The sequence below is a fragment of the Phytophthora infestans genome, genomic scaffold (assembly GCF_000142945.1).
Source record: "Phytophthora infestans T30-4 supercont1.8 genomic scaffold, whole genome shotgun sequence".
In the NCBI taxonomy this organism is placed as follows: Eukaryota; Oomycota; class Peronosporomycetes; order Peronosporales; family Peronosporaceae; genus Phytophthora; species Phytophthora infestans.
In genome coordinates this window covers 1,138,064-1,165,815 of record NW_003303751.1, presented here as the reverse complement: position 1 = coordinate 1,165,815, position 27,752 = coordinate 1,138,064, and the positions used below count along the sequence as shown (strand labels likewise).

The following is a 27,752-nucleotide window of genomic DNA, read 5'->3' as shown; positions in this document are numbered from 1 at the left end:
TTGCAAAGAGACCTTCTCAACTTTCTCGTCAAGCTCAGAAAGACAAGAATGCAGTCGGCGGCGTACATTGCGGCCATCGCGGCCATGCTCGCGGCTGTGAAGGCCGATTCTGGCTCGGGACAGCCCGGCTACTGCAAGAACGACAAGTCGTGTGAGAAAGACTACGTGTGCATCAGTGTGCAGACCACGCGCTCGGGCATCGAGGACGTCAAGCAGTGCCTGCCCTACCAGAAGGAGGGCGACGTGTGCTCCGGTACATTCCCCGGTCTGTGTCCGTCTTTCTCGACGTGGAAGACGGCTTTCCAGTCCATTAGCAGCGTCTGTGCCTACCAGCTGCCCTCAGGTACCGACCAGTGCTTGAACGGCTCCTTCTCGGGCTCGGACACTTCCGGCTACGTGTCGTGCATGGACATCACTGAGGGATCAGGCTCTACCGCTGAGAGCGTGGGTGTGATCTACGGTTGCGTCGACTTTGACGGCACCAACCTCCTGTTCGAGGAAGACTCGGACAACTGGGACCTGTCGGAGCAGATGAACTACACGGGCGTCATCAACGAAGGCTGTGTGAACCCCAACAACGATGATGACTCGGACGTCGTGTGCTCGGGCCGAGGCACATGCTCCCCTAACTCGTCGGGCTCCATGCAGTACTACTGCGAGTGCAACGTGGGCTACAACGGCACCTACTGCCAGAAGGTCGAGTCCAACAAGTGCACGCTCGAATCTCAGTGCCAGGCTGGCACGTGTAACCTCAAGACCCAGGAGTGCGAGTGTGACGAGGGCACTACCGGTGACCAATGTGCGTACTGCGATCCCTCGTCGTCCAAGGCTTGCAACGGCCACGGCACGTGCGTAGCTGCTACCAGCTCGTCTGCAGGCTCTTCGACTACCTCTGGCTCTACTACGGGCACGGGATCGATTGCTGATGCCGGCACGGTTGACGCTGCCGGCTCGGACGGCTCGGCTGCTCGCTTCCTGATGGAGACTGTGGGCATGGCTTCGTCCTCGGGTAGTGGCAACGTGTGTGAGTGCGAAGACGGATATGCTGGTGACCAGTGCACGCGTAAGGTGGACTCGAGCTCCAGTGGCGCCGGCAAGAAGAAGAAAAGCAGCGGCTCTTCATCCAGCGACGCCACCTCGGTGGCCACCTCGATCGCCCTGGTGGCGTCGGCATTTGTGGTTGCCCTCCTGAACTAGACAGCCTTTGCAGAAAGGTGCTAGCGTCATTGCGAGTTGAGTGTGTGTTTTGAGAAACGCTCATCATTTCTCTCAAATACATTTATGCCTTTCCTTATAAACTTTTTTACACCTGTCCACATTTGCTTTTGCTTGTTTATTCGCGCTGATGACACAACTTAATAGCGCTTCAAATTGAGCTCGTAATCTCGACGCAAGACGGTGCTGAAGTAAGCTTGATCGGCTTGTCGCTTTACATGAGGCCACATACCATCCTGCGCTGGTCTACCTTTCGCACACTTCGAGTCAAGGCGTGTGTGTGCAAATGAAGAACATGGAGCAAGTCCTCCCTAAGTTTTGATAAGTGCGGTGTGCAAGTGTACATTTGCCAAGTGGCTACAGCTCTGCGATAGTGGTCTCAAATCAGGTTCAGCTTGGCTTCAGTATGGTCCGGTTTTCACGGGGTTTGTGTGCGTCACATACTTGGGTGCATGAGGCAAGTCACATTCGAACACACGCTCGACTATTTACCCACCGCGAGAAGGTCGACATGAGCCGCAGCCGCTCGTCCATAAGCCACCGCTCGTCCATCAGCAGCAGTGTAGCAGGAGCACCTACGGCATTGCGTAACGACGCCATATTGTACCTGACGATTCTGTCGGGACGCGACCTCAAGAGGGTGCAGACCCTGGGCGAGCAGGACCCCTACTGCAGTGTGTACCTGACGACAGGAGGGAAAGAGCAGGAGAAAGCAGCGTTTAAGACGGACACGCACGACAATGGAGGTTGGTATATGCACCATAGTGCTGGTTAGAATGATGGTGCTGACCCTGTCAATTGACAATTATCAGGAACGCAGCCGATGTGGAACGCTAAGGGCCACATTTTGATCCCAGACATCTCGTCGGACATTGTGCGGCTCCGTATCAAGAACAACAACTGGGGAAAGAAGTGAGTGGTGCATTGTGCCAATGCAAAAATGGAGCAAGGTACTGACGGGTTTGTTTGCAGCACGGTGATCGGAGAGATCGCGTTGGCGATGCGAGATTTGTCCCGTGGACGATCCATGGAGAAAGAGTTTGCGCTGACCCCCACGGGCTATCTGAAGGTGCTGATGTATCTATCACTGGGTCATGGTGCGTGGATGTGCGTCCAATTCGTTGTGGATTTGCTCTGACAACCTTTATCCGATCTTTTGTCTTCGCTAGAAAACCCGACATCGCAGCCTCGAGTCAAGTTTGGCGAGTACCCGCATCACTTCATTGCCGGGAAAACCAAACTCTACTTAGGTCTCATTTCGGGTAGCAAGCTGCGCGATATCCAGTCATTCGGCACGCAAGACCCGTTCTGCGAGGTGTACGTAGGTCGTTGCCGCATACCTTCTGCAAAGGACCTCGTGTATAGGACGAAAACCCATGACAATGGAGGTATGGCACTCGGTGGTTGCAAGAGCAAGGTGGACGCTGCTAACGTGTTATCGTGGACCTGCAGGGAAGAACCCGAGCTGGATTGAGGGTATTACGGTTGGTGTGAGATGCATAGAGCACGATTTCCTTGTGATTCGAGTCATGAATGACAACACTGTCAAGAAGTAAGCGAGACAAAATTTCTAGTGTAATTGTTGCAGTCTCTAACTCTGTGTGTGCAGTACGCTTATCGGAGAGCTGTGCTTGAAGGTAGAGATGCTGATTGGTCGCAACTTCGAGGACAAGAGTTACCCCATCGAAGCCGACGACACCATCGTGGGCCAAGTGCGGCTTCAACTAGCTTTGTTTAACGACGAGATCATGGATGAGGACGAGATCCGCGACTGCGATGTGGACGGCTGCTCGTGTGCTTCAACGCACCCTGTTCGTGCCACAAAGGTCGGCGATGTGCTGATCAATGGCATTTCTCCCGAAGGAGTGCAGTACCTAGAGGCAGGCACCGCCGTGCACACGGGCTGCGAGCTGGCTGGCGACTACGTGTTGGACAAGGACGTGTACGAAGGAGACGGCTGGGAAGGCGAGGAACTCGACACTCGCCGACTGGAGCAACTTGACAGCGATGAGTGGGAAGGCGACGAATTGTAGTGATGGCTACAGTAGACAGTGCTAATAAAATGCCTGACAACCAAGGTGGAAATGGCTACACTTTTTGATGTCGTTTCGTTGTAGGTACAGTACACACACTCCTTTATTTCCGATCGATTTTCACAGGGACATGATATTGTAGGAAGAGCTGGAAGGGGCGGCCCAGTTTTCCAGCGAGCGAGCCAAGCAGAAGCGAGGAGGGAGCACCGAAATAATGCGCGCGTGTGGACCGAGCAAGTCGCTGCTAGTGGCGCTGGCGGCGACCGCTCTGGCGGCCTCGGGAACTAACGGATTCTCGCTGCCTGGCGTGCAGATGACGACGTACACCAAGGGCGAGACGTTGCCCATCTTTGTCAACAGCTTGAAATCGGCCGAGACATTGTTGCCCATGGACTACTACAAGTTGCCTTTTTGCCAGGTAACTAGATCAATACATCTGTAGTGTCATGTACTTCCCATATGCAAGGCGCTGACAAAAAAAATCTTCCTATGCCTAGCCGGAGAAAATCGAGTACAAGTCGGAGAATTTGGGCGAGTACCTGACAGCTAACCGCATCCAAAACTCTCCGTACGAGATCAAGTTCCTAGAGGGACAGGAGTGTACTGTACTGTGTAAGCAGGAGTACGACGAGAAGGATGTCAAAGTGTGGGAGAACAAGATCAAGGACTCGTATCGCGTCAACTGGATCCTGGACAACCTCCCAGCTACGTCCGTGTCTTCCGAGGGCGGTATGATGGTGGGTTTCCCTCTGGGAAGCTTTAATCCCGAGGTGGAAGTAGTGCCGCAACTTAACAACCACGTTAAGATCCTCGTTGGCTACAATAACAACCCGCTGGGCACGGCCGAGTCGTCGGAGGACGAGGGACGCATTGTGGACTTCAAGGTCATCCCGTACAGCTTCGAGTACGCGGCCATAGGCTACGATGAGGCAAACAACCGCATGAATTCCTGCGAACACTCGAGCAACCTCAAGCGCCCGCTGTATGTGCGCAAGAACAAGGACGGCAAGATGCCTGTGTACTGGACCTACAGTATCGAATGGGTACAGGACAACGAGCACGACTGGCGTACGCGATGGGACGTGTACTTTGACGCAGGCTCGGGCGGTGATGAGGTCCATTGGTTCTCTATCATCAACGCTCTTGTGATCGTGCTGTTCCTAAGTGGGATGGTGGGAATGATCCTCATGCGCAGTCTGCATCGCGATATCAGTCGCTACAACCGCGTACCGACCGAGGAAGAGCGTGCGGAGGAACGGGAGGAGTCGGGATGGAAGCTCGTGCATGCTGACGTGTTCCGTCCGCCATCCAAGAACCCCATGTTGTTCTGTGTCATGGTGGGCACAGGCTGCCAGCTACTGGGCATGGCGTTCGTGACGCTATTCTTCGCTGCTGTGGGCGTTCTGGCGCCTTCGAACCGCGGCAAACTGGTGATCGCATTGCTTGTCTGCTTCGTGCTGCTGGGTACGCTGGCTGGCTTCACGTCGGCTCGCACCTACAAGATGTTTAAGGGCAAACGCTGGCAGATGTGCACGGTGCTCACGGCTGTGCTGTTCCCTGGTATCATGTTCTCGCTCTTCTTCTTCCTGAATCTGTTCGTGTGGGGCGCTGGCTCGGACGCTGCTGTGCCGTTCGGCTCGATTCTGCTGGTCTTTTTCCTCTGGACGGGCATCTCGGTGCCGCTGGTGTTCGCGGGCGCCTACTTTGGCTTCAGGTAATGCTCCTACGTGTGGTGGGTGTATTAGTAAGGTCGAGTTGCTAATGTGGTTATGTTTCTTGCTGCAGAAACGCTCCGTTCGCGTTCCCCGTGGCGACGAGTAACATCCCGCGTCCTGTTCCCCCTCAGCCGTGGTATATGACGCACTTGTCGGCGGCGGCAGTGGGCGGTGTGTTGCCGTTCGGTGCCATCTTCGTGGAGCTTTTCTTCGTGCTATCAGCGCTGTGGACGGACAAGTATTACTACGTGTTCGGCTTCCTGTTGCTGGCCTTCCTCATTCTTATCAACACGTGCGCCGAGATCACCATCGTGCTCACCTACTTCCAGCTCTGCGCGGAAGACTACAACTGGTACGTTGGATTGGCTCTGTGGCTTGAATCCTTGCAGTATCTTACCATTTTGGCTTGTGTACAGGTGGTGGCGGTCGTTCTTCGTGTCGGGTGCCTGCGGAGGCTACGTGTTCCTGTACTCGACGTACTACTACTGGACGCGTCTGGATGTGGGCAACTTCATCGGCGCTATGCTCTACTTCGGCTACATGGCGGTCATCTCGGGCGCGCTGGCGCTGCTGACGGGCGCTGTGGGCGTCGGCGCCTCGCTGTGGTTCACACGCAAGATCTACGCGTCCATCAAGGTCGACTAGAGCAAGTGGACAAGACATAAGGTAGCGTACGCGAGTGAAGTGCTCGCCTGTAGGAACGCCTGGACTCACGCCATGCGGTGGGCCACACGAGACGAATACACTTTTTCCATCTTAGTGTTCGCGATGCAGCAAGCAAGAAGACGACATCGTTGTTTTGCGTCAAATTTGCTTATGCGTGTTGCCCATCGTGATGTTGTCGCATCGCCGAGTTTTTTGTGTTTTACTGATTTTTTTGCGATCTTCAATCTTTGAATTTGCTGTGGCATCATTAATAAAAAATGGTGACAAATCAGCATCGTCGGCTTTACGGGATCAGTTTGGGATTCTGCGGTTGAAGTCGCTCGATTAAGTTGATGGTCGGCGGTAGAGACAAGAGGGCGCTTGATGGTCTCGACATGATGGATACAATTTGCCTGTCATGCTACGCTGCCCATGATACGCTTGGTTGTGGTGTGCTGCGTGTTTTTCTGCAGTCGGACCGTCCTTCTGGAAGGCATGTATTATTATTTAGAGGTAACTACAGCTTGAATCCGTCACACAGCAGCTCCAAATTAAATGGCTCCTTCAAGGAATGCCTCATTGTCCTGTTTTTAGAAATCTCCTGGACCAATTTAACTTAAAAATCGTTTCCAGCGTTTCATGCCCGATGGAGGAGCAGGCTTGAATAAATTAGTCATGTAGCATAGCATCAGTTTGGCGTATCAGGGTCTAGTACGCTCGTTTTATAAAAGAAAGGGTACTCACCCAATGCGACGCAGTAAAAAGTCCCAGGCAAGGACTCATTTCGCCGAATATTGCTATTCTTCAATTCACGTATTGGAGAGCTATTGCAATAAATTACGGCAAGCAATAAACCTCAAAGTTGCCGTTGTTTGTGCCGCTCTTTAATGACCTTTATCAAAATCAACAACTCAGACAAAGTACTCCTGAGCACCGCCACCGCCATCACCACCACTGCAGATCACCATGCAACTCTTAGATATCCTCTCTTCTTCATCTCAGCAGTGCACTTGCAAATTATCGCTTTTCCGTCCAGAATGGCTCATCGTGGTGCCATAGCCCATTTTTCACACTCCATGTTCTTTTCCAAAACACCATTCTGTCACTAAACTGAGGCTTCCCAGTCGTCCTTTTCCGAGGTTTTATTAGTTAACAAGCCCGGCGTGCGGTCGAGTCTCGAGTGGCCCCCACACGCAGATCGGCTAACTGATAGCGCAGTGGGCGCTCATCACAGACTCGAAGCCATGCAGCGACGCGGCGGGGGCACCCGCAAGGAGCGGCTTCTGCGCGCCAAGATGAAGAAGAAGATGCAGGACTCAGACACGTCGCCCAGCGGCAACACGTTCGAGGACATTCTGCACATGTCGGACTTGTCAGAGCAGTCACTGCTCGAGAACCTGCGCAAACGCTACGAGCATGAACTTATCTACACGTACGTGGGGCCCATTCTCATTGCTATCAACCCGTACAAGCAGCTAGATGTGTACAGTGAACGCCACATGACTGAATACTATGGGAAGGCAATGGGAGCACTACCCCCGCACGTCTTCGCATTGGCCGACCACGCGTACACGCAGCTCATCCAGGGTGGTGCACTAGATCCGGCCAATCAGAGTATTATTATCAGTGGAGAGAGCGGCTCAGGCAAGACGGAGACCACGAAGATCATCATGCAATACCTGGCTCGAGCCACAAGCTACCGAAAAGGTCCCGAGGGCGAAGGTGCACCTCCTGCACCTTTGGAAGGCATGTCTGGTGCTCTGGGCAAGCTCGAGGAGCGCGTGTTGGAGAGTAATCCGCTGCTCGAGTCCTTCGGCAATGCCAAAACGTTGCGCAATGACAACTCCAGTCGCTTTGGCAAGTTTATTGAGATCCAGTTCAACCACCACGGCAAAATTGTGGGTGCACAAATCCTCAATTTCCTACTGGAGAAGACCCGCATTGTGTCCCAAAGTATCGGCGAAAGAAACTACCACATTTTCTACCAATTACTCGCCGGCGCGGACAACGCGCTAAGGGAAAGATTGCAGTTGCAAACGCCACAGTATTACGAATATTTGAGGAAGAGTGAATGTTTCCACATTCACTCTTGCGACGACGCCAAGGAGTTTGCCACGACCAAGAGATGCATGGAGACGATCGGCATCACCGAGGACCGACAGGAAATGGTCTTTGAGCTCCTCGCAGCGGTGTTGCAGCTCGGCAACTTGAAGTTTGCAATGGAAAACGACACGTGCGTGACTGTAGGAGACAACTCCGCTAATGGCATGAAACTGGTGGCCACGCTGCTTAAAGTGAGCGAAGACGCGCTGTCCAAGGCGCTGCTCACGCGTCAACTCTACGTCGGAGGCAAGGTGATCGTGCAACAGCAGAACTCGGAGCAGGTACGCGACAAACGCGATGCCCTGGCCAAGGGCATCTACTCGTCGCTGTTCCTGTGGCTCGTGTCGGAGCTGAACCGCACGATCTCGCGCACCCAGGACAAGTGGGGCTTCATCGGCGTGCTGGACATCTACGGCTTCGAGAAGTTCGAGTGGAACACGTTCGAGCAGCTGTGTATCAACTATGCCAATGAGAAGCTGCAACGACACTTTAACCAGCACATGCTCGAGGTGGAGCAGAACGACTACGCGAAAGAAGGGATCGACTGGAAACACATCGACTTTGAGGACAACCAGGAGTGTCTGGATCTCATTGAGAGCAAGGTGAATGGCATTCCCGGCATCTTTATCTCGCTGGACGACAACTGGAGACTCAAGGGCGAAGAAGCCAACAAGAAGTTCGTGTCGAACCTGCACAACTCGTTCGGACGCACGTCGAGCGGCCATTCGAGCGGCAAGAACAAGTTCTACGTGCACCCGAAGATGGACGCGGACTTGCACTTTGGTATCAAGCACTACGCCGGCGAAGTCATCTACGACGCCAGCGGCTTCAACGACAAGAACAACGAGACGCTGAATGACGACATGAAGGAGCTGATTCGACAGTCCCAGAGCGACTGGCTGCGTGGCATCTTCGACCTCAACATGCAGTCGATCGAGGCCATTCCAGGCAACAAACCGCAGCAGCAGCACTCGATCTCTCGACGCCCGAACGAGATGAAGAAGGGCGCGCAAGGCAACAAGTCTCGCAACATCCGCGAAGTCTCGGTCAGCGCGCAGTTCCGGTATCAGCTGCACGAACTGATGCACAAGATCTCGTTGGCGAACCCTCGCTATGTGCGTTGCATCAAGCCGAACGAGCTCAAGCGGCCAAGCGAGCTCAACGACTTGGACTGCGCTCGTCAACTCAAGTACTCTGGTATGATGGAGGCGATCCAGATCCGTCAGGCTGGCTTTGCAATGCGTGAAGACCACGACGTGTTCTTCTACGACTACCAGTCGCTGACTCCTGACGCGGAGAATATCAAGGAGCTAGTGGAGGAGATCTCGTCGATGCTTGGAGCCGGTAAGGAGGAGTGGCAATTGGGCAAAACCAAGGTGTTTTTGAAGCGGGCAATGGCGTTTAAACTGCGGAAACTCGAGGTGCTGCGGTGTAAATCTGCTGCGCGTGCGATTCAGAAGTGGGTGCGCAACATGGCGAGGGCTGAAGCGGTTGTCAAGATCCAAACAAAAGCGCGACAGTTTGTGGCCAAGAAGCGATTGCAGCGTCTGCGTCGTAGTGCGTACCGTGTGATGTATATCCTACGCATGCGCGTGGCGATGAGCAAGTATCATCGGATGCGAGACGAGTACCGTATGCAGAATGAGAAGGCCGTGGTGGTACAGAAGCTCGCACGCGGCTATTTGGTGCGTAAGCGCGACCTGCTGCATCCGTTTGGCGACATGGGACCCAAGGAGCTGGACGCCAAGATCGCCGAGATGGAGAGGGCGATTGAAGACGCCGCAGTAAGCAAGCAGTTCGAGTTGTGCGCCGATTTGCAGCTTGAGCTCGAGAAGATCGTGGACGCACGGAAGAAGGTTCGCACGGCCAAGGAGATTGACGCGGAGATCAAACAGCTGAACGTGGAGATGGAGGCTGCAGCGCTGTCGAAGCAGTTTGGGCGCTGTGCGGAGCTCCAGAAGGAGCTTGAAGTGCTCCAGGAAGCGCGTACACATGTCAAGGAAGACTTGAACGAGCTGGAGCCAGAGGAGCTGGACGAACGCATCCGTGCGATGGAAACGACGATCGCGGAGGCCATGGCGGCTCGAGATTTCGGCAAGTGCGGCGATCTGCAGGTGAGTCTGGACGCTCTGGTGTCTGCACGGAAGAAGAAGCAGACGCCGGAAGAGCTGGATGCGGAGATCGAGAAGCTGAATGAGGAGCTGGACAATTTGATGAAGAAGAAACAGTTCGACAAGTGTGCGCAGCTGCAGAAGGACATCGACGTGTTGAAGAAGAAGCGCGCCAAGTTCCCTGCTGCTGTGAAGACTCCGACGCCTCCTCCTTCGCCAAAGCCCGAGCCACCGACAGAGCCGACGCCGCCTCCTTCACCAAAGAAGGAGACGCCTCCACCAGAGGAACCGGAGCCTCAGCCGACGACGCCTGCTCCTCCATCGAACGTGGATCGCAGCGGTATCCTCCCCACGCGCGAGGATACTGCGGCTGCACCAAACTCGTCGCCTGCTGCGTTGCCTGGTGAGAAACGCCCTGTTCCAGAAGCCCCAGCAGCTCCAACTCCAGCTCCAGCTCCGATTCCACAGATTTCTCCAGTCGCAGTGCCTCCTCCAGCTCAGTCGTTTGAGGAACATCCTTCTCCTGCGCCGGTTAACGAGTACGCTGCGCCTCAGGAGATCCCGACAGCTCCCCAGATGCCTCGGCGTCCTCCAGCGATCTACAATGGTCCTTCCCCCAGTGTCCGACGCGGGGAGTCGAACACGATGACGCCGATCTCGCCTGCTATCAAGCAGCCGACGTTCGAACGTCGTGCGCGGTCTGGTTCCAACAGCTCGGCCACTTCTGGCCACTCGTTCGCTCGCTCGCACTCGTCCATGATGTCGACGTCGTCTAAGTCCAAGAAATCGACCAATACGGATCCGTCGCGTACGGTTGCTCGTCTGCGACCAGCCAAGGCGATCACAGTGAACCAGGAGGCGACGGTACTGGAAGCTGCTCGTCTGATGAAGTCCCACCGCTCGGCGGCTGTGCTGGTGACCAACTGGGAAGGCGCCTTGACGGGTATTTTCTCCGACACGGACGCTGCGCGACGTGTGATCTCGAAGGGGATGGACCCTGCTCGAGTCACGATTGGATCAGTGATGACGCCGAACCCCAGCTGTGTGAGCTTGGAGGACAGTGCTGTAGACGCGATGGATATTATGCTGAGCGGCAAGTTCCGCCACTTGCCGGTGGTGAGTGCGCACAGCGGCAACATTGTGGGTGTTCTGAACGTGGCCAAGTGTCTGCACGACGCTATTCGACGCGTGGAGAACATGTCAACGTCTCTGCAGCAAGAACTTGGCGCTAGTAGCAACAACGCGATGCTGCGTGGGATGCTGGAGAAGATGCTGTCTCCTTCACTGCTGGACGTGCTGTCCAAGCCAGGCGAAGTGATGTCGCCGCTCGTGTACGGCAACATGACGGTGTACGAGGCCACGACGTACATGGCGGAGAGCCGGCGTCCTGCTCTTGTGGTTTCTTCCAACCCCGAAGCGCCGGACCTAATTGGAATTTTCACGCCAAAGGACGTGCTGCTGCGTGTGGTAGCGGAAGACCTGGACGTCCACACGACGCCGGTCAGTGATGTCATGACGCCCAATCCGGAGTCTGCAGCGCCCGAGACGTCAGTGCTCGATGCGTTCCACATCATGCACGACGGCAAGTTCCTGAATTTGCCCGTGGTAGCTCCGGATTCCGGCGAGATTTTGGGCGTAGCAGACGTCCTGTCCATCAGCTTGGCTTCGTTCGGAGAGTCGAGAGATATTGGCAAGCTCTTCAACGCTGCGTTCGACTACCATGACGACGAGACCAACTCGATCGTGTCGGGCCGATCGACGTCCAACTTGTCGGTTGCTAGCAAGGCTCGTCAGCAGAAAGACCGCGACAAAGGCGTCAATGTTCGCCCCGTGTCGAGCTTGCGTCCTCTCCCGGCGATCACGATCGATGAGGTCGCGTCGGTGTTTGAAGCCTCGTTGCTGATGAAGCAGAAGCGCACGGACGCGTTGCTGGTGGTGGATGAAGCGGGCGGACTGAACGGCATTCTAACAGACACTGACATCTGTCGGCGAGTACTGGCGCTCAACTTGAACCCCGAGGAAGTGCCTGTGTGCAACGTGATGACCAGAGACATCAAGTACGTGTCCCCGAATGATAGCGCGATCGACGCGTTGCTGTCGATGCAGGAGGGCCACTTCCGCCATCTTCCGGTGGTCGACGGTGGTAGTATCGCCGGTGTCTTGAACATTGGCAAGTGCATCTACGACGTGTCCAAGCGCCTCGAACACGCCACGCAGTCCACGGATCAACTCAAGGCGTCACTGGAGAAGAGCGGCAAGTCCTCGACGCTCCAACAGCTGCTCGCTCCGATGTTGGAGAAGCTATCGACGCCTACGTTAGGGTCAATTATTGAGAGCGAGGCGCAGAACGGCTCGACGCCAGCCCCGCGTCTTCCGAAGTCGTCTCTGGTCAGTGATGTGGCCAAGGCCATGGCGTCCACCAAGAAGGCGGCGCTCATTGTGGACGATATCAACTTTGACAAGCTGGTGGGCGTCTTCTCGCCGAACGAACTGGTGCTCAATGTGATTGCCAAGGGGCTCAAGGCCTCCGCTACCTACGTGGAAGAAGTGATGCTCAATGACCCGGAGATTGCCACGCCGTCGACGTCTGTGCTGGATGGTCTGCACATCATGCACGACTCGCGTATCCTCAACCTGCCCGTGCTGAAGGACGACTCGAACGAACTGGTGGGGATGGTTGACGTGCTGGATCTCAGCTACGGCACCATTGACGCCATCTACGGCGAGAACCGTGAGCAGATGCAGGAGTTCTGGAACACGACGTTGCAGCTGGATCAGCCGTCGTTGCCCTCGGAGGCTGGGGACCGCGAGCGGACCACGCTGCTGTCGCGAGCGGAACGTGAGGAGAAGAGTCGTACAGTGGCGAAGCTACGGCCGACGAAGGTGTTGACGGTAGTGGAGACCACGACGGTGGCGGAGCTCTCGAGGACTATGGGACGCAACAAGATGGACTGCGTGCTGGTGGTGTCGGAGGAAGGAATGCTCAACGGCATCATCACAGACACGGATCTGACGCGTCGTGTGGTGTCGGAGAACCGGCCAGTGGACTCGACGCTGGTGGGAGACGTGATGACGCGCAACCCGGTGTTTGTGTCCATGGACGACCCCGCTATCGACGCGCTTATTTCCATGCTGGAAGGCAAGTTCCGCCACCTGCCAGTTGTCGAACGCAATGGCCCTGTTGTGGGCATTCTAAACATTGCCAAGTGCTTGTACGATGCCATTCGGAAGATGGAGAAGTCGGAGCAATCGTCGGCTGCTCTGCGTCACACACTGGAGAAGGAGATGAAGAGCCGAGTGAATGGTGGCGCTCGTGCGGGCGGCGTCTCGCAACTGCTCGGCTCCATGGTCAACAAGATGTTCTCTCCGGATATCAAGACGGTGATCGAGGAGGAAGGCGTGGAGCCTCCGCGTGTGCAGCGATTCACGTCTGTGTTTGAAGTGTCCAAGCAAATGGCCGTCACGAAGAAAGGCGCGTTGGTGGTGAACAACCGCGGCCAGTTCTGTGGTATCTTTACGCCAAAAGAGATGCTGGAGAAGGTGCTGGCACGTGGTCTACCTGTCCACACCACGCCCGTGTGTGAGGTGATGTTGGAGAAGGACGTGACGATCAACGGCGCGACGTCGGTGATTGATGCGATGCACACGATGCACGACCACAAGACGCTGTACTTGGCTGTGATGCAGACCGAGACGAGCAAGCAGCCCATCGGTCTGATCGACGTCTTGTCGTTGAGCTACGGGTCCTTCGCGAAGGGCAAGCCGAGCGAGCGGAAGTCTTTCTGGAACGCGTCCTTCGAGGCCACAGATGACGACGATGTGTCCTCGCAGCACAGTTTCCGAAGTGGATTCTCGCACAACCTCGCGCCAAGCAGCAGCGGATTGAGTCAAAAGGGACGCCAGGCCGCGTTGGCCACTGGAAATGTGCGTCCCGTGTCCAAGTTGCGACCGTCGAAGGCCATCACGATCTCCGAGACGTTCTCAGTTGCCGACGCTGCCAAGGAGATGAGCAACGCGCAGACTGATGCTGCGTTGGTTATTGGACGCGATGGAGGCCTGCTTGGTATTCTGACGGACACAGACGTGACGCGACGTGTGGTGGCGCTGGGCAACGACCCGTTCTACGTGAGCGTGTGTGATGCTATGACCCCCGATCCCAAGTTTGTTGACGAACGCGATAGCGCTATGGACGCGATGTTTATGATGCTGGAAGGCAAGTTCCGCCACCTCCCCGTCGTGGATGAAACAGGAATGGTGGCGGGAATGCTGCGGATCCAGAAGTGTCTGTACGACGCGATCACGCGCATTGAGAAGGTGCAGCAGTCGTCTAGTGGCTCACTTCGACAGCGTCTGGAGAAGCAGTTGCAGGCCACCGGTATCGGAACGGGACAAGGTGCGTTGAAGCAGCTCGTGGCGCCGATGGTGGAGAAACTTCTGTCGCCCACAGTGGACCAGATCTTGGAAGACGAGACGCTGCCTCCGCTTGTGAGTGAACACGACACGGTGATGGAAGTGGCGCGTCAGATGGCGGCGTCTAGGAAGGCGGCGCTGATTGTGGAGGACCCGAACGCAGACAACAGCTCGTCTGTGAGTGGCGGACACCGCTCGTCGATCAGTGGAGGAGGCTACGATATAGGCACGTCGGCGCTTACCAGGAAGGTGTTGGGTGTCTTTACGCCCAAGGATCTGCTGCTACGCGTGACTGGCGCTGGTCTGGATGCCGCGGAGACGACTGTGGGCCAGGTCATGACGCCTGATCCCGAGACGGCGCCACCGAATACGAGGCTTGTGGACGCGCTGCACATCATGTACGAGCACAACTTCCTACACTTGCCGGTGGTTAACAATGAGACGGCTACGATCGTGGGAATGCTAGACGTGCTGTCGCTGTGCTATGGAACTTTTGCCAGTGGCGCGGCGGCTGAAAGTGGCAAGCCTGTGGACGAAGACTCGGACTGGCGTGCGTTCTGGGACGTCTCTCTGGCGCTTGGCCACGACGAAGACGACTTCAGTGAGCTGGCCAGTGTCACGGGCTCGCGAGTGTCTCGTCGTCGACCGGGTAAATACACGGAGAGCCACCACTCGTCCATGATGGACCACATTCCGGAGCCAGAAGGCGCTATGCGTCCTGTATCCATGTTACGACCGCAGGAAGTTACGCGTATCAACGAGTTTATTACCGTGGCAGAGGCAGCTAAGCGCATGCGTCAAGCTCGCGTTGAAGCGGTTGTGGTGACGACGGAGGAAGGAGAACTGCGCGGCATCTTGACGGACACGGACATCACGCGACGTGTGCTGGCTGAAGATATCGACCCCGAGAGTTGTTCCGTGGCGTCAGTGATGACGACCAAGCCCATGTGTGTGTACATGGAGGACCAGGCCATCGAGGCGATCACCAAGATGCTTGAAGGCCGCTTCAAGCACTTGCCGGTGCTGGGCTCGGATGGCACGCCGCAAGGGATGTTGGACATCTCCAAGTGTCTGTACGACGCCATCACGTGTCTGGAGAAGGTGCAGCAGTCCACCGAGGCGGCAGCTTCCGAGTTTTCGCGCGATCTCGGTACGGGGTCGAACCTCCAGCGTCTGCTCGGTCCTATGATGGAGAAGATGGTGCGTCCTACCGTCGGAGACGCTCTGGACGGCGAGATTATGCCTCCGGTGGTGAACATCCACACGACGGCTGCGCGTGCGGCCAAGCTGATGGCGAACACGAAGAAGGCGGCGATCGTTCTGGGCGATGAGCAAGAGCTGTGCGGAATGGTGACGACCAAGGATCTGCTGCGGAAGCTGGTGGCCAAGGGCTTGTACGCCGAGACGACTACAGTCGAGGAAGTGATGACGGTGGACCCAGACCTCATGGGACCGGATATGAGCATCGTGGATGGCTTACGATCGCTGCATGACGCGGGTCAACTGTTCATGCCTGTACTGGCAGACGACGGCGAGATCCTCGGCATGGCTGACGTCATTTGTCTGAGCTACGGCCAGTTCCAGACGACGTCCGGTGGCACGTCAAACGGCGACTGGAGGCAGTTCTGGCAGACGGCAATGAACCTCCAAGAGGAAGTGGCGGGCGGCGCGTATGGCGGCATGAACGACGATGCGAGGTCTGTCGGGACCATCGAGGAGTTCGAGCGGGACGAGTACAATGCTGGCGGTAGCGTGTCCACCCCGACGGCGAGTGCTGTGGGTCTTAATGGCGCCGGAAGATACTCGAACTCGCTCGGTGCGTATGCTGAACTGGGCGAGAGTGTGTCGGTGGTGAGTGGGGCGAATACAACCACGACGAGTGTGCTGATGCAGAAGAACATGGACGACAACACGTTCGTCTTCAAGGTGAGCGACGGCGCACAGGGACATTTCCACCGCATCATGTGTCGCTTTAACTCGATGGGTCCGTTGCTGGAGCAGATCCGCTTCAAGATGGGGATGGACGACAACGAGGCCTTGCGGCTCAAGTATGAAGATGATGAAGGCGATCTGGCGCTACTGACGTCCGATGAGAGTCTCGTGGAGGCTGTTCACATGGCCCAACGCGCTGGGTGGAAGCGTCTGGTGCTTGTAGTTGACGTGGTCAAGCGTCCGCAACACGACGGCAACGGCAGTGTCGTGTCCATGGCCAGTTCAGCTGCGAGTGGTGCTGCGAGTGCGACGCCGAGTGCCGCCCCCAGTGGCTCGAACGCTGCCGGCCCTAAGCCGCGCAATCGGCTGCTCACCAAGGTGGACGAGATGTCTTCGTCTGACAGCAGCAGTGACGAGAGCAGCGACGAGGAAATCGTGCGAAGGAAGAGCAAGAAATCACGACGCAAACGTGTGCGTGACCACGGCTTCTCGCTCAATAATCAAGCGGGTCTGATTGCCGGTGGCGCTGCGACGCTGGTGGTGGGTCTAGGTGCCATGGCACTCATGCTGATGCGACGTAAGTAAGGATGGTAGAACAGTGTAGGCTGATAGAGGGAGTGGAGGGCTCCACAATAAAGCAATTCGTAGAACGTCACATTTTTTGCATCTTTTATTAAAGGAAAAAAGGTACTTTTGCATGCAAATTTGGGTCTAACTACATAAAAGTTTTATGGGAACGGTTTTACACGGATGAGAGGTCGAGTTTGAGTTTCTTTTCGCCTGGTTCTTGTGAGTTGCCAAGAGCAACAATGAGTTTGGGATCTCCTTCGCCAGGTTCACTGCATTCGTCGTCTGTCGGTGTGCCTAAACTGGGCAATTTGCCATCGCCATTCAAGCTGCCAGTAGGGGATTGCGCCGCTTGTGCCACAATGAAACTTTCGTCGCGAACATCCTTTTTGAGGAAATTGTCCTGGACCCAGAACTGTAACGCGTTCATTAGACATGGACACGCGATCATGACGATGGCCAATTCCACGTCTGGATGGTCCGCCAACGGTTTGAAAAGCAGCACCGCAAAAGCTCCCAACGGCTTTTGGAACGCCACAATGAGCAGCGCAATGAGAAATTTGCATGTGAAAATGACAAGGATCCACGAAAGCACTTGCAATATCCATGTTCGCACACGAACCGGAGTGCCATAGTCGCCGGGAGTTTTCAATGAAGACCAGCTGAAACGAAGTGCCAAAAGCACCACTGCTGACAGCAACACGTAGTTGAGGAAAACACCCAAAGTTGTGTCCAAAGTAAAATTCACAAAATACAGCGCGCACTGCAACAAAAACAAAAAGAGTTAAAAAATGTTATTACGTCGAACAAGTACAAAAGATTTTGCCTCGACGCAAATCACCTGGTCAACTGATTCTTCGCCGGACTCCATCTCTTTTTGATAATTGAAGAGCACAATGGCAATAAACAGGTTTGCAACATGCGCAAACGTCGCTCCGACCATTTGTTTCGAAGCATCGAAAGCCCATATCTAAAAGTTTTAACAAATTACAAGAAAAAACATTAGACACAGTTTGCCACTTCAGCCGTTACAAAGGTTACCGTCAGTGGGCGTTGAGGTACTTCGCGCAGCCGCTTGATCGCCAGTACAGAGATGGCAATAAAACCAAGCAGCACCTGCAACAGCACGGCGAAGTCGCCACTCAGCAGCTCGCACTCCTTCGGTTTGCTATCCTCTCCGCCTTCCATGCTGCTGCTGCCGAGCCGAATTGCGGATGCCATCGTTGTTGTACGTGATGGCGAAGTGGGATGTGCTGGGCAACACTTATTGGCTAAAAAAAGAATTGTGTACCACCATGATTCTTGCCATAATCAGAAAAAATACGAACAGTAAAAGCACCGAAAATGATCTTGCACAATCCAAGTGCCCGCGTCGGGCCGACCTTTTCTTGTGCAAACTTGTACATGTAAGAGTTTCAAGTGGAACAGAGCTTAAAAGTCGTGCTCCATTTAAACTGACGTGTGGCAGTGAGCATTGTTTTTTTTTTAATGCCTGTATCTTCATGTTCCACGCGCTCTGAATCAGAATGAGATCGTGAAAAGTAAGAGCCGTGAAATTACACTTCAGCATGCCAATTTAAATCATACTGTAGGGGCTGTTTCATTTGAGATTAAGTATGCTTAAATTGATGCTTTTAATAGATCGAATGAGATAGGTTTCCTGCACGTTTTTATATTTTTGGCTCGGGTGGATTTGTGCTTAAAAATTATAAGCTGCTAGAGAGTAGTAAATTTAGTATTTTATGTGGAGCTTCGGACGACATCCAGACGACAACGTCAAATTTCAAGCAACAATCCGTAAGAAGTGCTCGTAAAAAAACAGCTCCTTTTTGACCAATAAGACACCCATACTTCACTGAGTCGCCTCACCAAAGATTTGGCTCGCCACCACAGCATCTCGTGTCGGGGGAATCGCTTCCTCGAGTTTCTCTGTGTCTACAGCCCCCTTCCTGCCACCATGTCGATGGTCTTTGACGAGTACGGTCGCCCCTTCATCATCCTTCGCGACCAGGAGCAGAAGGAGCGCATCAAGGGCGTGGAGGCCATCAAGAGCAACATCTTGGCCGCGCGTACCGTGTCGAGTCTGCTACGCACGTCGCTAGGCCCTCGTGGCATGGACAAAATGATGGTCAGTCAGGACGGCGACGTCACCATCTCCAACGACGGCGCCACTATCTTAGAGCAGATGCAGGTCGAGCACCGTGTGGCTCATTTACTCGTGGAGCTGAGCAAGTCGCAAGACGACGAGATCGGCGACGGCACCACAGGCGTCGTCGTGCTAGCCGGCGCACTGTTAGAGCAGGCCGAGAAGCTTCTAGCGCACGGATTGCACCCCATGCGCATCGCCGACGGCTTCGAAGAGGCCTGTGAGATCGCGTGTAAGCATCTTGAAGCCATTGGCGACGTGATCCATTTCTCCAAGGAAGACTCGACGCCACTCGTGGAGACAGCCATGACGACCTTGTCCTCTAAGATCGTGAACAAATACAAACGTCAAATGGCGCAGATCGCAGTGGACGCGGTCATGAAAGTGGCCAACTTTGAGACGCGCGATGTCAACTTTGACCTGATCAAAGTGGAGGGCAAACCCGGCGGCACTTTGGGCGAGACGGCGCTGATCAACGGAATTGTCATCGACAAGGACTTTTCCCACCCGCAGATGCCTAAGGAGGTCAAAGACGCCAAGATGTGCATCTTGACGTGTCCGTTCGAGCCCCCAAAGCCCAAGACCAAGCACAAACTGGACATCACGAGTGTGGAAGCCTACGAGAAGCTCTACAAGCAGGAGCAGGAGTACTTTACCACTATGATCAAGCAGGTGAAGGACAGCGGCGCCAATCTGGTTATCTGCCAATGGGGATTCGACGACGAAGCCAACCACTTGTTGCTACAGAGCCAGTTGCCAGCTGTGCGTTGGGTCGGCGGCGTTGAGCTCGAGCTCATTGCTATCGCCACGGGTGGACGCATTGTGCCTCGATTCTCGGAGCTTACGGCTGAGAAACTGGGTCGCGCTGGGACGGTGCGTGAGGTGGCGTTCGGAACGACCAAGGAGCGTATGCTGGTGATTGAGGACTGTGCCAGCTCGGACGCGATCACTGTGCTGGTGCGTGGTGGCAACAAGATGATCGTGGAGGAAGCCAAGCGCTCGCTGCATGACGCCATGTGTGTGACGCGCAACCTGATCAAGAACAACCGCATCGTGTACGGCGGCGGTGCTGCTGAGATTGCGTGTGGCATTGCTGTGCGTGAGCATGCGGACAACACGGAGGGCATTGAGCAGTACGCGATTCGCAGCTTTGCTGACGCCTTGGAGGACGTTCCTATGGCTCTGGCGGAGAACAGCGGACTGAGCCCCATCGACTCGCTCTCGGCTGTGCGTGCGCAACAGATCGCGGAGAAGAACCCGCGACTGGGAATCGACTGCAACTCGTCTGGTACCAACGACATGAAGGAGCAACAAGTGTTCGAGACGCTTATCGGCAAGCAGCAACAGTTGCAACTCGCAACGCAGGTCGTGCGAATGATCCTCAAGATCGATGATGTCATTATTGAAGGCTCATACGCCTAGACTCGCTTGACTTGCAGTTAGTGATGGTTCGGAGATAACAAAGGTATTAACGTTATAAACGTTGAGAACGATTTGAGCACCTAAAAAAATCCTCCCTGTTGCAACTTTTTTTGCCAAAATAAAAAAGTTTTTTTGCAAGTACAAAAAATCCACTTTATTGATATACAAGTACTAAAGTTTTTTTCATCGCACCACTTCCTCCACCGTGATTCTCCTCGTAAACAGATCGTTGCACCCATTGCTGGTCGCTGTTGGGTCAATCGATCGAGCTTCGTGTCGCTTGGGGTCGAAGTATGACTGCAAGATCTCAAAGTCCTGACTCATCGAGCCACCGAGGAAGCAACCCACGCCTGTGGTCGAGTACACCTTCACGTCGGGGGAGATCGAGCAACTGTCACTGCACGAAGTTTCCAACGTTGTACGACTCTCACCCACAGGCGTCACACTGAGCAACACGCCGTCTTCCTCCTCGTCCTCCTCGTGCACCAGCAAGCCGTTCAACGTGTCGCTGTACACCTCACCTTCCAGTAACCGGGCCAGCTGTGCGCGTTCTCGTCGAAGCTGCTCCAGCTCACTCTGCAGATCCGAGTTCTGCTCCACTTGGGACTGCAGCTGTTGGTGTGCGGCACTCAGCTGGTCTTGAAGTTCACGCTGCGTGACTTGTAGTTCCTTGGCCCATGCGTCCTATCAGGCAGCAAATACCAAGAAGAAGTGTGAGTTGCCTTGAGCCAGACTACCATCGATGTTTTCCCAGCATCACAAGAGCTAGGCAAGGGACCTTGTATACCCGTGAGTCATTGGATTCCAGCGAGCGCAGATAAAACGACGACCAGATGGCCAACGAGCTCGTATGCCACTTGCATTGCAGCACTGTTGGAGATTTGCTCTTCGATCCTCCGCCACTTAGAGGCACCAGGAAGAACGGATTCCGGAAATCTACAGCGTTAGGATGAGCTTCCAGCAACGTCCACGCGCTCGTGCATCGGATAACCGTCTTGGACCCCTAATACGAGCAACAGGGGTTAGCTGATATTCATACTAGAATATTTCACAAATACTCGCCATTCGAGCCTCTTCGCAATCGTGGAGGAAGGTCCCACTTCGCTTACTGTACACTTCATCAAGCAGAGCGATGAGGTAGCGCTCGCTGAACTCGAACGAGCAAGGGAACTGGCGCATGAGTTGCCACACGGCGTCCACGAATTGCATAAATACAGGCGACGTGCTGTCATCTTCCCAGTAACCCGCTTGCGTGTCCGTGTGCCCCGAGCGTGCACGGAATTGATGTCCAAAGGCGCACCACTCTTGCTCAATCAAGACCTATAAAAAAAAGCCTCTGAGTTTTACCTAAATTGTTCTGGAAAAAGAGACAAACGTGCACTCACCTGGAATCCTTTTATCGTTCGGTAGAATGGATCTGCACATAGTTTCACTAGAGCCGTGATCTGAGCGGTACGGTCCCAACCATCCGAGCAATGGATCACTAAGCTCGTGCCTTCAACGAGCTTCGTCACACAGACGGAGCACGACACGAGGATCGAGCGCACGTGTTCTAACCACCGAGTGCTCTGTGTAAGTACATTAAATAAACTGTTAGCTTATGTCCAACGATCATTATAAAAAATAATATATATATAAACTATCCACCTCAAGACACGATAACCAGTTTGGTCGTTCGTTGCCGCGGATTTCGTTCTTGATGAGATCGAAGAGTTTGCGGATCGAATCTCGCATGGAATGGATATTCTCAATACCCATAAACATGATGTTGGTTTCCTTGTAATAGTCCAACCTGCAACACAACACAAAAATTAAAAAAAATACACACAAGACTTCAATTGCAGCACACACGTACACTTCAAAGCCTCCACCCAAGGCAATGTTGCCATACGCGCTGGTTTGGCTTCGACAGTCGATGAAAAGCAATTTTCCTTTGCACTCTCGTCGAAGAGCAGCCATGTACGCTTCGTCCGAGGTGCATCGTTTCCTTCGCAGTCCAACAAGTGGCTGTGCACACCTCGCCACTACCGCATCGTTCTTGTGGCGATATGTCACGGCTGGCACACGCCCACGAGCTCGGAAGAAGCTGATCTTGCGCAACTCGCCATCAGACACCGATGCCGGCACCACAAACGCGCTGGGATAGGTCGGAGACATTTTGTAGTTATTGTTCACGTGTGTGACGCGGAATCCGCCGATCTGTGCGCTACTTTTTGGCGTCTTGAAGCCCAAGCGAGTGAACTCGGCCTGAGGGTCGTATGCTGCCCACCCAGAAGTGTCTGGCTGACGAGCGAACACATACGCGGCCGGCGCGAGTTTGCCCATCAGTATCTGGCTGATTTTCACGTAGGCGTCGCCCGATGCTGCGTCTCCAGGGAAATTAAACTTTAGCAACTCGAAGTTTTTGCACGCAACTTCCAGTTGGCTCATGGGACCCAGTTTCCCATTCACGCGAAACTCTGCCAGCTCGGCAATGTTATGCAAGTGAACTTCCACCAATTCCTCTTCGTGATGCTGATAAAAAAAAAGTTGGTAAGTAAAAAATCATGAAGAGTGATTGTCTGTAAGAAACAAAACTCACATGAAAAGAGCGAAAAAGCAGTCGGTAACTGGTGAGGAATAGCGTTCCGTGCATCATGTCGTCGTTTTCATCTTTTGCAACTTTTTTCTTGCCACCAATTCCTGCCGCTGCTCTCCCCAGCGTCGACTGGTCACACAGTGCGTGCACCTTGAAATGCACCGTTTCGCCCATGTAAAGAGCGCCAGCCGGACTCTCCATCACTAGGTACATACTGTCCGACACAAAGGAAGTCTGCAAAAGTGGCAACAACTTTTAGTGCGACATGTTTTTTTGCCAACTGAAAAAGTTTGATATTTTTTTCTTACGGCATGGTCAAGTTCTTGTCGCTCCACCTCTGTCCACGAATCCTCCTCGACGCTGCGGCGGCTATTGAAGGGCACAGCGCCTTCGCTCCGCCTCGAGTCTGTACGTCGGGCACCGAACATTCGATCCGTTTCTTTGGTAGGCAACGTGGGCCTCTTGGCAATGAGTGGCCCCTTTCGCTGTACTTGGCTCTTGCGGCGGTTTTTCACTTTGTTGTGGCTGCTGGATAGGTTTTTGTTGCTTCTGATAAGGTCATATCTCACTAAGTACGATTTGCCGTTGGTGCTGAGCTTTTTCGATTGGCTGAGAACCACTTCAACTTGCAAAGAAAAGAATTTCATTCTACTGGGTGAAGTAAGCGTCGCCCATGGCGGCCAACGTGGACACCAGTTCTTCCGGCGCGTCGGGGCTCATCCCGGCACTCGCGAACTCGTACAACGTGCGCTTGTCGTTTTTTGCAACACGTTGCGCCAAGGTTGACAAGTATTTGCCAGTCCGACTTGACAACGCCAACTGAGAAATGCCATCGACGGACGAGCTCTGTAGTGTCTGAAGGCGGTAAGTGTCTGGCAATTCAAGAGGAGACGCATCAGACCAGCGCAACGCAACATCGCGTGGCGACACGGGAAAAGTGTCGATGGCAGACCGCAGCGACGAGTTGCTACTGAACGATCCACGGAGGTGCAAACGTCGATAGAACGTCTTGTTGCTGCCAGCTTCGTCTCTGACTGCTTGCTGAATTGCAGGAAGCAGCGAAAAGTTCTGGAATGGATCTTGCGTCGAGCTGTTGCGGCCAACTTCACGGGTGACACTTTCGCTAATGCAACGCAACACCAACGTCGGATCCGAAATGTATGGGAACGACGCAGCGAGTTCGACGACCTTCCTGCTGATTTGGAATCCCTCTAACAGTTCGTATGCTGGTTGTCCTCGATGTGCTGACAATGCGAGTTCCAGTGCAGTGGCAACAAGAGTGGCAACTTCTCCGCAGCTCGACCGGTTCAGTCCGAGTTGTGAAAACCTTGCGCTTGGCAGTGAGTTCGAAGACATCGCGACGGGCACAAGCAAATGGGACACTTCAGACAACAGTGCCACGGACGACGCCACGTTGATTCGCTTCCTCGCCTCAGTTTTCGTGCGATCTCGGGCGTTCTGCTCAGCCCGAAACATCGCGTCTTCGTCATCCGCAGCCATCGGATAACTCCAGTCGTTGCCGACTGCCATGATCACTGCACCAGGGCACTCCTCAGCAACGTACGTCATCATCTCATGCGCCAGGCCTCCCCACGACGAGTCCATATCCACAAGACCTTGCACCAGTCGCAACTGATCACACGCCTCCAGTACAGTTCGCACTCGATCTTCTGCATGTTCCATCGTCGTGTTGCCAATGTTTCCTCCATTAGAAACGGCGTGACCTTCATAGAAATTGTGCAACGGCATGTGTGGACGGAATTCATCCACCTCCACGAGGTTGTGCTCACTGAGGCTGCCCCAGCTCCACAATCCGTTGTTGCTTGATTCATTCACTGGTTCCGCCCCCGATTGGTCGTATACATGCACATTTCCACCCCTACATAGAACAGAATAAAAATGTTCCACAACGCAGTTTTAGTTTACAGTTTTGCAGAAAATGCATGTACCCATTTGCCGACCATGTAGCAACGGTTCGTACCATGTCGTCGTGTCTTCCTGTTGCTTGGGTGCAGCTCGGGTCTGTCTCCTGACGCGCCCTTTAGCCTCGAAGGCCAGCAGGTGTGGAGTCTTGGCAACTCCATTGGCTTGTTGCAACGCTAACCACTGCGTGCCGATCGTCGTGGAGGCTGTGCCGAACTGCAGACGAAGTGTCTCCTCCATCACCAACGCAATGCAAAAACAATGTGGTGTACACCACACAACGAACCCCCTGGCTCTTAAAGTCTTTGTTGCCGGACATTATCCGGCCTCAACGTTATATTTGTGTGCTACGACAGAGCTCTCGGAGACATCTAGAATGAGATCAAACCACTGAGAGGACGCCGCTAGTGCTTGATGTCGTCGATTGTCGTGGGTCCAGCAACACGAACAGCACAAGCGACATTGGCTGCGGGTGACGAATTATTTTGTCTTGTATGGGCTGCGGGGACTGTACATTTACGCGTGTGTTGGTTTCGCTCTAACAGTTATCAACGCTCCTACGTTCACCCCTGAATACATCTATTGGTGGCAATGGCATGGTGGGGCTATTCGTGCTAGGAGCTCCAAAGAGTGACTGACAATTCGTAGGTGTAAGCTCACAACGAGACACTGTAGATGGAACGTATGCTGTGCTATCGGATAACTTATCCACGAACGCTCTGAAATGTGAACCTTGCAGTAATAGTTTGCGGTGGAGCATTTGCAACGAGTTAATCCAATCGTCACGTCGCGACTTGAGGACAGGCGGGGGGCCAATGACCCTTTGGTGATTCCTGGTTTCCATAGTCGAAGGCTCCACGCTTCATGTCCTTCTACTATAAAAAACTTAGACGGAGCTCTTGCCATGCTTCCACGAACGTATTTAACATCCCAATCAAATCCTCATTCTCCAATTTGCCACATCAACTCAATTACTTGAGTACCAGCAGTCTTCTCATCTCTCCGTTCAAGACACAATGGTTCGTGTTCTCAAGCCTTTCAGTGCGGTCATCGCGACCGTGCTTTCCCTCGGTCTCGCTGCCGCCGATACTGCCACCGTGTCGGTCCTCGGCGATGCCACCTACACGATCCCGTCGTCCCGCGGAGCTGTCTGCAAGGGTGAAGGTGCCTACTCAAGTGGAACGGCTTGCCCTCTCAAGGGTGACGTTGCCAGCGACAACTGCAGTGAAGGACTCCCGTCATACACGTACGGCCAGTGTGTTGCTCCCAAGGATGCACAGTGCGTCATTGTTTCCGGCACTACGTGGGGCTGTGCCTATCCGGAAGATGAAGGCTCGGTTGACACCGATGCGCCTTGTGCGAGCGCAGAGCAGAGTGCTTCCGGTGAGGTTGAGACGCCCTACCAGTCTGCTCCTTCTGGGTCTGGCTATGGCGATGTTGAAGTGACCTACCCGGTTGAGGAGACGTACCCGAAGGAGGACGAGGTCACTTTCCCGTACGAAAGCAACTACCCTGCGTCCACCCCGTGCGCTACTAAGGGCAATGAACACGCGTACGACACGCCCAGCCCTACTCTTTCTTACCCCGACGATAACGAAGAGGGTTACCCAACCGAGGCCACCCCGTACTCGACCCAAACTCCGAGCTACAACGCTGGAGAGGGAGCTTATCCCACGGAGGCTACCCCATGCCCAACGCACAACGAAGAGGGTGGCTATCCAACTGAGACCCCATCATACCCGACGGAAGCCACCCCGTACGTGACTCTGCCTCCAAGCTACAAGGCTGGAGAGAGTGGTTATCCAACGAAGGAGCCATGTCCTCCTCTTCCTTACAGCTACAACATCGAGGAGGGTGACTATGCGACGGCGGCAACGCCCTGCCCGACTCTGGTTTACAACTACAACTCTGGAGAGGGTGGCTACCCGACTCACCCTCCCAGTTACAACACAGGATACAACGGGGACTACCACCACGGAGGGGAGTACCCTAGCAAGGAAGATTACCCCAAGGGAGACTACCCCACCACGGAGGATTACCCTAAGGGAGACTACCCCACCAAGGAAGATTACCCCAAGGGAGACTACCCCACCAAGGCAGATTACCCTAAGGGAGACTACCCTACGAAGAATGATTACCCCAAGGGAGACTACCCCACCACGGAAGATTACCCAAAGGGAGACTACCCCTACCAAGGAGGATTACCCTAAGGGAGACTACCCTACGGGCGAGTACCATCATGGCGACTCTTACGATACGGTCAACACCCCCTGCCCTACATCGAAGGATGGCCACCACGATAGCAACCCCAATGGTGAGAAGCCGAGTTACGGGTACACCGACAAGCCAGCCTACGAGCACACGGAGAAGCCGAGCTACGAGCATACCGACAAGCCAACCTATGAGCACACAGAGAAACCAACCTACGAGCACACGGAGAAGCCGAGCTACGAGCACACGGACAAGCCAACCTATGAGCACACCGACAAGCCAACCTACGAGCACACGGAGAAGCCGAGCTACGACAAGCCAAACTACGAGGACACCGGCGCCAGCGGTTCTGTCGACGCCCCGTGCTTGTCGGGCACGTCTTCCAACGACTACGAGGTCCACAGCGAGGTCGATGATGACAGCAAGGACAAGTACCCGTCAAAGTACCTTCGTGGCAGCAGCTACGGCAACTCGGAGGATGCGTCTGGAGACTGCCAAAAGACTGGAAGCGAAGGCTACTCTTCAGTGGACGGAGAGGAGAGCAAGGCAGGCAGTGAATACGCCACGCCTGACCCGTATGAGGGCAACTACAGCAGCGCTGGATCGGAGGTTGAGGGCAGTTACGACGAGTACCAGAGCTACAGCAGCTCGGTCGAGGGTAGCGACAGCAGCATGTCGGTCGCCGGTAGTCTCGTAGGCAGCGATGGCTACGAACACACTGAAGCCCCTGAGGACACGACT

General features: G+C 54.5%; 8 protein-coding genes across 8 annotated transcripts in view; 6 read left to right on the top strand and 2 right to left on the bottom strand.

The window, feature by feature from the left end:
• Window positions 1-1,299, top strand: PITG_06325 (uncharacterized protein; the record flags this gene model as incomplete). Its single annotated transcript, XM_002998420.1, has 1 exon — window positions 1-1,299. The coding sequence occupies one exon, from the start codon at window positions 49-51 to the stop codon at window positions 1,195-1,197; it is 1,149 nt and encodes a 382-aa protein (XP_002998466.1).
• A 391-nt stretch (window positions 1,300-1,690) lies between these two features.
• PITG_06324 (uncharacterized protein) lies at window positions 1,691-3,323 on the top strand (the record flags this gene model as incomplete). The annotated part of the gene is made up of 6 exons (XM_002998419.1): window positions 1,691-1,961; window positions 2,028-2,127; window positions 2,188-2,312; window positions 2,385-2,603; window positions 2,668-2,767; window positions 2,825-3,323. 6 exons carry the CDS (start codon window positions 1,727-1,729, stop codon window positions 3,246-3,248), a joined length of 1,203 nt encoding a protein of 400 aa, XP_002998465.1.
• A 101-nt stretch (window positions 3,324-3,424) lies between these two features.
• On the top strand, window positions 3,425-5,608 carry PITG_06323 (endomembrane protein 70-like protein, putative; the record flags this gene model as incomplete). The annotated part of the gene is made up of 4 exons (XM_002998418.1): window positions 3,425-3,666; window positions 3,746-4,962; window positions 5,034-5,315; window positions 5,380-5,608. The coding sequence occupies 3 exons, from the start codon at window positions 3,980-3,982 to the stop codon at window positions 5,606-5,608; spliced, it is 1,494 nt and encodes a 497-aa protein (XP_002998464.1).
• A 1,244-nt stretch (window positions 5,609-6,852) lies between these two features.
• PITG_06322 (myosin-like protein) lies at window positions 6,853-16,749 on the top strand (the record flags this gene model as incomplete). The annotated part of the gene is made up of 1 exon (XM_002998417.1): window positions 6,853-16,749. The coding sequence occupies one exon, from the start codon at window positions 6,853-6,855 to the stop codon at window positions 16,747-16,749; it is 9,897 nt and encodes a 3,298-aa protein (XP_002998463.1).
• A 157-nt stretch (window positions 16,750-16,906) lies between these two features.
• On the bottom strand, window positions 16,907-17,919 carry PITG_06321 (uncharacterized protein; the record flags this gene model as incomplete). Its single annotated transcript, XM_002998416.1, has 3 exons — window positions 16,907-17,494; window positions 17,573-17,701; window positions 17,773-17,919. The coding sequence occupies 3 exons, from the start codon at window positions 17,917-17,919 to the stop codon at window positions 16,907-16,909; spliced, it is 864 nt and encodes a 287-aa protein (XP_002998462.1).
• Window positions 17,920-18,609: 690 nt separating this feature from the next.
• PITG_06320 (T-complex protein 1 subunit epsilon) lies at window positions 18,610-20,447 on the top strand (the record flags this gene model as incomplete). The annotated part of the gene is made up of 1 exon (XM_002998415.1): window positions 18,610-20,447. The coding sequence occupies one exon, from the start codon at window positions 18,689-18,691 to the stop codon at window positions 20,297-20,299; it is 1,611 nt and encodes a 536-aa protein (XP_002998461.1).
• Window positions 20,448-20,555: 108 nt separating this feature from the next.
• PITG_06319 (myotubularin-like protein) lies at window positions 20,556-25,040 on the bottom strand (the record flags this gene model as incomplete). The annotated part of the gene is made up of 11 exons (XM_002998414.1): window positions 20,556-20,596; window positions 20,731-20,983; window positions 21,087-21,235; window positions 21,409-21,619; window positions 21,685-21,867; window positions 21,947-22,091; window positions 22,155-22,813; window positions 22,881-23,111; window positions 23,186-23,426; window positions 23,620-24,756; window positions 24,859-25,040. The coding sequence occupies 11 exons, from the start codon at window positions 25,038-25,040 to the stop codon at window positions 20,556-20,558; spliced, it is 3,432 nt and encodes a 1,143-aa protein (XP_002998460.1).
• Window positions 25,041-25,816: 776 nt separating this feature from the next.
• PITG_06318 (uncharacterized protein) overlaps window positions 25,817-27,752 on the top strand; it is a gene marked incomplete at both ends in the record, with an annotated part of 2,615 nt that continues 679 nt past the window's right edge. The window contains 3 exons of the mRNA XM_002998413.1: window positions 25,817-26,556; window positions 26,978-27,114; window positions 27,151-27,669. Of these exons, the coding sequence (XP_002998459.1) occupies window positions 25,817-26,556; window positions 26,978-27,114; window positions 27,151-27,669 (1,396 nt within the window). The remainder of the gene's footprint in view (window positions 26,557-26,977; window positions 27,115-27,150; window positions 27,670-27,752) is intronic.